At 37.8% G+C, this 7,668-nt stretch overlaps 1 protein-coding gene across 1 annotated transcript; it reads right to left on the bottom strand.

Annotated features, from left to right (window-relative positions):
* Positions 1 to 1,870: 1,870 nt before the first annotated feature.
* Positions 1,871 to 7,104, bottom strand: SAMD9L (sterile alpha motif domain containing 9 like). The gene has a single exon (XM_025381230.1). It carries the CDS (start codon positions 6,936 to 6,938, stop codon positions 2,181 to 2,183), a length of 4,758 nt encoding a protein of 1,585 aa, XP_025237015.1. The 5' UTR covers positions 6,939 to 7,104; the 3' UTR covers positions 1,871 to 2,180.
* Positions 7,105 to 7,668: the final 564 nt, after the last annotated feature.

Below are 7,668 nucleotides of genomic sequence, written 5' to 3'. Positions count from 1 at the left end.
TTCAAAGTCATCCCTCTGCTCACTGAGGAAAATGCATATCTGATTGCCTTCTTTGGAAAGGTTAATCAGAAACTGAAAAGAATGCAACTGTTTGTCTCTCACCTACCTGTGACCTGGAAGCCCCCTCCCTTCTTGAGTTGTCCCTCCTTTCTGGATGGAACCAATGTACCTCTTACATATATTGATTGATGTCTCATGTCTCCCTAAAATATATAAAAACCAAGCTGTGTGCCTTGGGAAAATGTTATCAGGACCTTCTGAGGCTGTGTAACAGGTGCACATCCTCCACCTTGGCAAAATAAACTTTCTAAATTAACTGAGACCTGTCTCAGATTTTTGAGGTTCATAAACTTCTCTGCAGAGTAATGTAAGACCTTCTCCTCATTGAGGGTAGGGTGACATTCTGCATATTACATTACATTTCTTTTCAGGAAGAATGAATTTTTTTCTGGGGGTGTCAAAGGGTTTGCATCCTACTCTCTGAGTCAAGCATTCACGTTTAGGGATTGTTTCATTCAAGAGAATGAGAAAAGATCACTCTATAGCATGGATGTTGAAATGGGGGCTAAGGAGAAAGAAGCTCTCTAAGATACCTCACCGTGGGGCCAGAATTATTAACTGTAAAGATAGTTATGGTTAGCAGGAATATTTAGTAGTTTTTTCTCCTTTCATTATAACTTTTTTCTCTACATCAAGCCTTTAGTTATGTCTTACTAAATGTTATAGTACAGTAGGGAAGTTTAAAAGAAATAAGGGTCAGGCCTATGTTCACAGGCCGATGAACACCTTGGGGAGTATAGCCACTTGGGAGATCCTGTTACTGTATGGACTGGTGGACTGCAGAAGAAGGAGGCAACTGTTTGGAGCAGGACCAGCAGCAGACACAGCTTTCAGAAAGAGGGACATGTTCTGGACCGTGTGAGCATTGCCCAGATTCATAGAAATATAGGCCAGAAGAACCCTGATGGAGCATAGACTTCTTGATGATAAGAAGAATTGGGTTTGGAGTCCAGAATATCTAAGTTACATTACAAAGAGTACAAATATGTGGATAAGTAAACATATTTGTTATTTCAATATTCAATTTAATCTATATTAGCCTATGTTTCACTTTATAGGCAATGTATAGCTCTTAAATTCCAAGCTATTGAATGCTGCTTGAGACTCTTCTGGCTATTGTGCATCTGAGAATGAGTGTCTGGAATGGCATTCCTTGACACTGAAAACTTGAGAACACATATTACCATGAGGAAGCCCTCTAATCAGTCAGGAATGATGGTGGTCTTGGAAGACTTCCTGGTGGACATGACTCTTGAACTCAGTTGTGAATGACAAATCAGAATAGCAGGAGAGAGAATGTTAAATGGAAATAAGGCAATCTCAACAGAGATAACAGCACGTGTATAGCACAGGTTGAGAAGTAAAGGGAACAAAGAGGGTAATGAATGGAAAAAAGAAGCCAGGAGAGATGGGATCTAAGGAAGAGGTGGAGATAAGGCGGTATTCACAGGAGACAAAAATGGCTTAAAGGAAGAGATTCTCCTGTAAATGGAAAGAAGAGAATGGAGAGAGTTCAAGTTTATGATTGCTTTATTTTTTGAACTCTTCTCTCTCCTGAAGCCATGAGCTAGGAGAAGGGCAAGGGGTACAAGGAGTGTGTGTGTGTGTGTGTTGGAGAAAGTGTTATATGGAGGATGGGGAGCAACATATTTACCTTCCACATGAGTTTTTATTGATACCAAGATGAGGTAAGTGGAACTCTGGTGTCCATCTGTGGGTTTGAGTCCAATAAGCTTTCTCTTTTACATTCATCTTATTTAAATCTTTGCTGTCACAGTGAAGAAATAATTCAGAAAACGTATAAAGGCAATTGAATTTAACACATATTTTATTGCCCTATAACCAGTTATGATGTGACCAGTGGATACCAATGAAACTTCTTCATTATTTGAGTCTGAAAATGCATATTTAAAACATTAAACGATTGACTGTGTGCCAAGCTCTGTGTGCAGGCATATTTCATATCTCAAAAAGGCTTACAATTCTTTCAGGGAAGCAAAAGCAAAATCTATGATTAGAGGTTAGCCAATAATGTCATGAAAATGCCATGAGAATAGAGAGAGGGAATAAAATAATAAAGATATAAATAAACGTATTTGAACTACAGTTGATGTATTTTCTTAAATTACTTCTATATCATATGCCAGAGGGCCTTCAATGGAAAATCCTAGGTAGAAAGACACTCTTTCTATGTTCCTACCACTTCTGAGTGGACCTGAATAAACAGATATTACTGGTATTTTAATTTTTTCCTCTGTTCCGTATTCTATAGAGATTAGCTTGCCTTCAGCCTGACCATTTAGACGACACAGGAGGTGTTTGACTTCATTTTTTTTCCACACATCCCCACTGTGCCAGAGGGAATTTGTATTTTGTACTTTATCAAAGTACTGCTCTATTTCGGCCTTGTGAACAATACTGTTGAGACCCCTCCTTTCGCCCAGATAGAAAAGTGTGCTTGCCTGCTTGGACCTGCACATGCGCTTGTACTGTCCCCTGAAGGATCTATTTAAGGATGAAACATACTTTTCTATTAGTTTGGAATCTTGATCTAGCTCTTGATTTTGTGGCCAGAACAGGAGGCAGGCCAAGAAATAAGGGTCTGGATATTGATGACTTAGTCCTACAAATTGCAAGACCTCTCGGAGTTGCTTTTTTAGTATGGTAAGTGGTTGAATGAATCTGGAGCTGGGCTTTAGACAATTGAGAATAATGTTGGCCAAAATGGAATTTTGTTTCTCATTTGTCATGCGCTTATTTGAGTTTTGCTTCAGTAGGAAGGCATATTCATCCACTATAATTTCCATGGTGGTTGCAGCATTTTTGAAATTTGGATTAAGATATTCCAAGAGTCCAGCAAACCTATCTGCTCTCAGAGCTTCTAGCTTTTTCCTGCAATTCTCCTCCTGGAGTAATTGACTCTCTTTACTTTGTAATAGACATGGATCCAAATGACAGAAAAGTTCTGTGTATTTCCTGAAACAACGACTGACTTTCTTGCTTAACGTGATTTCTACGATTTCTTTTTGGGTATACCTCATTTTCAGAAGAACCATATAATCAATAAAAAAGTCAAAGCACCTTTTCAGATCTGATTGTAAAGTTTTTAGGTGGGATGTGAACTTGCTAAGAGCCAAATAATATTCGTTTCTGGGATCAGGAGGAATGGTCCATTTTCCTGATAAAAATTGCACCATAGTTTTTATGGATAATTCATTTTCTTTGTGGAAAAAGGGAGTGAGCTGAAGAATCTGGATAGTGTAAAGACCAACTTCTATTTCACCCAAGAAACAAGCTGTATTATACATGTCATATCGTCTCTGGGACTTCTGTGGTGACCATTCCTCGGTTTCATAGTTTTTACTATCAGTTTGCCTTTGGGATTCTTTGAAAGCTCTTGAGGCTTTTTCGGCAGCTTCTAGGAGATGTGTTAGGTCATTAACAGTAATGCTCCTACAGTTTTTGTTCCCATCCAACCACCATTTGATTTCGCTTTTGTAGACTTGACCAAGGGTATCTGAAATATAGGAATTTTTAGGTGCTTTCATTTTGGCCTGACGTGCCCAGTCCAGAGCCGTGTTAAAGTCCTTCTCTTTGATGTAGAAATGTCTTGCTAAGGCTTGACAAATGAATGCATTTTGTGGGAATCGTCTGCTTCCTGCACTCAAGACCTTTTCAATGTCTTTATTCTGTAAAGCTTCCATTAATGGGGAAAACAGAGTGTCTGTTTCATCTCCATACTCCTTGCGCTGTCTTACAAGCAGAAGAGTTTGAACATCATGTTGAAATTTGTCTCTTCCTATTCCAGAATCATAGAATAAATTCTCGTCTAATATATTCAATGCAATTTGACATTTATCCAAGTGATAGCTTCTTTCCAGTTCTTTTAGACAGTACAGGGCAATCAGAGGGTGAATGACACGCACACCTGTGTATCTCCCATATTCTGCAACTTCTGTTTTTATTAGAAGTGTAGAATAAGTTCCCATCTTGTCTTCTAAGCTCTCAGGTTCCCAGGGTGTACTAGTGTATATGATTCCCAAAAATATTTCACACTGTGAAACTGAAATTGTAGAATCAGTGACATAAGAATTGAGTAAAGCCAGGAAGGAAATGAGTTGTGCTTCCTTGCTGTCAACATCCTGTCCTTTTAGGATATTCCTGACTACATTTTCTATATATGTTTCATCAAAATTGCTTTTCATGATCATGAAGGAATAAAAGTTTTCACAGTTCTTGTGCTGCTTTTCAATTTCCTTCAGTTTGGCCCCAAAAGCTCTTTGTTCCTTGGAAGAAAGTTGGTAATTTAGTGCAATACTGTCTGCCAATTTTGCACTTTCATCTGGATTCTGGGATCTCATGCAGTTTAAGATGATTACCAATGTTTTTTCATATCGCAAATCCTTCTCTGCTAAAACAGAATGGATGGCATTTTGTAGAAAGTAGACATTTTCTTGTTCTTCAAAATCATCCACAAGGAGGAGCACAGGAATGTAATCCTGATGGCTCTTTGCCTCATAGGTGACCAGATCGATCACTTGCTCTCCAATTTCTGCAAAACCAGTTGTTTTGTTTTTTAACACAGCACATCTGAAGTTTTTCTTTAAGTCCCAGAGAACATGCATAGCCAGTGTGGTACCCCCACAGCCTGGATGATGATAAAGATTGATGATTTTTGCAAATATTGGTTTAGGAGACTCTGCCCAGCACTGTATTAAATCTTTAAGCTTTTCATAACTGTCCCTTTTAACAAAATCTGAAGAATAGTTTTCAGAAGAAAAATAGAAGTTCCACCAGGATACTTTGCCACCTCGATAAAAGTGTTCTTCTTTTGATTTCTTAAACTCCAGGAATTTAGATTCGTCTTTCTCGATGTCTGTGTCTCCACACTCATTTTCACAGAGGATTTCTAGTGCAGTCAAGACATCCTCTTTCTTTTTCTCTAGGATAACTGAAGAAGATCCACGGGCGGGCAAAAACCTTCTTGATGACTGAGTCACCGATTTTAGTTTAAGGATAGTGCTGTTTACCAGTTCTATATTTAATGTGGAAATACTGTGGTTTGTTAATTCATCTTCCATCTTCATTCTTGTTTGTAGTAGATCTTTCCATCGTTGATAAATATGTGAATTCACAGAGATACACAACATATTTTCCATTCCTTTGAGAGCTTGATAGAAAGCCCAGAAAGTTTCAATGAGTGGATCTCCTGGGCTTTCCACTGAAGAGAGTAATAGAAACACTACCAAAAATTTTCCTCTTGTCATTATATTTTCATCTGTGAGAAATAAAATTAGTTTCCTGACTTCTGAAGCTCTTTCTCTCTGCCATAAATGTGGTTCTAGAGGTTTATATATCTCGCTTTTCAGGTCTGATCTGCCATTGCAGAAAATCCAGCTGGGCTGTTGGTAAAGATTAAGAGCAGAAATCTTCTCCCTCATGTTAGTTGTCTTGTCTTCATACTGATTTGGAAAGTGAAGGTTTGCCACTCGGCTTTCTTTGTAAGCTTTGACCACTCCATTGGTCGCAGATTCAGGATCAAACTCCAACACAGCAAACCATTTAATTTCCTTTAAAAAATCTAAGTGCTTTATTTGGTTCGGATGGCATTTATTTGTTACAAGAATGTACCAGTCATAGTATGAATTATCCAGTGAGTCTCGGTTTCCTATGAGAAGTTTAACCAGCTTTAGTCCTTCACTCTCCTTCTTCATTGCCTTCATTCCATACTCTTCTTCAGCCTCTTTTCTAGATGCCACCAGTGACTTTAAATTTTGTAAAAATTCTTTGAAATCTATATCCCGTTGCCTGGAATTGGCCAGGATATCCCTAGAGCTAGCCCCTTCTCTTACAAACAGTGAAGGATTTTGATTTTGTTTCCATATTTTATCTTTACAAATTTGCATCTGAATGTAGAAATACTTATCTTTACATATAGAGTGTTTTGGAATAATATCGACTTCAATGACAAATCTGTCAGATGGCATATTGTTCTGCAGAAGGACTTCCACAAACCTTGGCTCCCGAATACACTTCTTGGCTTGATTGATCTCACTTTCTTCAAAATACTTTTTGATCATTAGATTGAAGTGGTCAATGAAGGCATCCTTACTGGTGATTTTCACACCAACAATTTCTCCATGGGGTTTGTCCTTGACTCCAAAATGGATGGTGCCATTGGTGCGTGAATTCATACAAGCTGATGCAAATCGGAAGACTTCATTGCTGAATTTCATCTTAATGTCCGCTTCTGTGGCTGTTTCTGTGTTTGTGAGAGCTTTGAACTCATGTATTGGATCAATGAGATTGAGTGCTCCTGTTTCAGGTTGTAGAGTATAATGTTCTATGTAGCGATGGCTGTCATGGAACTGATCAAAAGGATATGGCATACAAGTCAATTGTTCAGGTTTTAGCTCACCCTTTTTCTTGTCTTTAGCATTTGCTACTTCTTCTAACACATTTTCTTTCACAAGAATTGATTCTCGTTCTTTGATATCTCTGACCTCTCTGGGATCATAATCAATATTGGATGACGTTGAATTTTCTTCTTCCTTTTTGGTCTGTTTTGGATCTTTTTGGTGTTCTCTTTTGGACGGTTTTGAATGATCTAATTGTCCAGGATCATGATTGTCACTTTCAGGGGACTTACTATTCAATTTGTTATATGAACGTTTTATCAAAAGTGCTGGACCCCGTGGTAGCCCCATTTCTATAAGGTCCTTCTCAGTTAATTCCTGCAGGACTAATCCTGTCACTTCTTCACTGAGCAGAATTTGTCCATATTGCTCATTAATCTTAAGGTCATCAGTTACCCATTTTTTCACATGCTCTTTGGTCCAGTCTTTAATAATTTCAGGTAGAGATACTTGTTTACTCATATCAAAGCTTCAACTTCTTCCTGAGAAAAAGCAATATAATAGTATTTTAGAATTATACTGTATTAAGATCATACAGTCAATTATGTATACATTATCATATAGAAGATACATATGTATATGTATAATATTGCTCAAGGCTGACTCTTAAAACTGCTTGATACTTACTTTAGCTGTTTTACCACCCTAATTCATACCCTTGTTTCTTAGGTGACTCTAATTGTAATTATGAAATAAGCTGTAGCTGCTAACTAGGTGACACGCCTTTTAGCCTTATAATAATTCTCCCTTTTAGCTTAACTTGGTGAAAGTTGGGTTTTTGTAACTTAAAACCAGAATCTTAAGTAACATAGAAATTGGTTCCCATAGCATATAGGAATATTGCAAATATACTTTAAAATAATGAAACTGGATAGGTAGAGGTGGGTTAAGGAACAGAAACCCACAGCTGACTATCTTTGTTACATAGTAACGGAGCAGTTGGTAAAATAATCATCTGTTTTCTTTTGGAACTCAAGCTATTAGGCCACAAGGTTAGGGTTTGGAGGAACTTGGTAGCAAAATGTCAGGATAATTGATTTGATTGGCTAATTCTTGTGCTCTGGGGAGGTACCAGAAGAGACTAGCTGTAATTCAAGCTGGGCTCCCTGAAACTAAATACGGAACATAGTATGAATTTTTAATTTTGTTAGAGCCATTTTCTCCCAAAATATTGATAGGAGGCTAATGAAGG

This window comes from Theropithecus gelada, chromosome 3 (genome assembly GCF_003255815.1).
Source record: "Theropithecus gelada isolate Dixy chromosome 3, Tgel_1.0, whole genome shotgun sequence".
Lineage (NCBI taxonomy): Eukaryota > Metazoa > Chordata > Mammalia > Primates > Cercopithecidae > Theropithecus > Theropithecus gelada.
This window is presented reverse-complemented; position numbering and strand designations above follow the sequence as displayed.

What these genes read in the sequence shown, in the direction of transcription:
- SAMD9L (XM_025381230.1), bottom strand. Translation starts at nt 6,938, where the DNA reads ATGAGTAAACAAGTATCTCTACCTGAAATTATTAAAGACTGGACCAAA.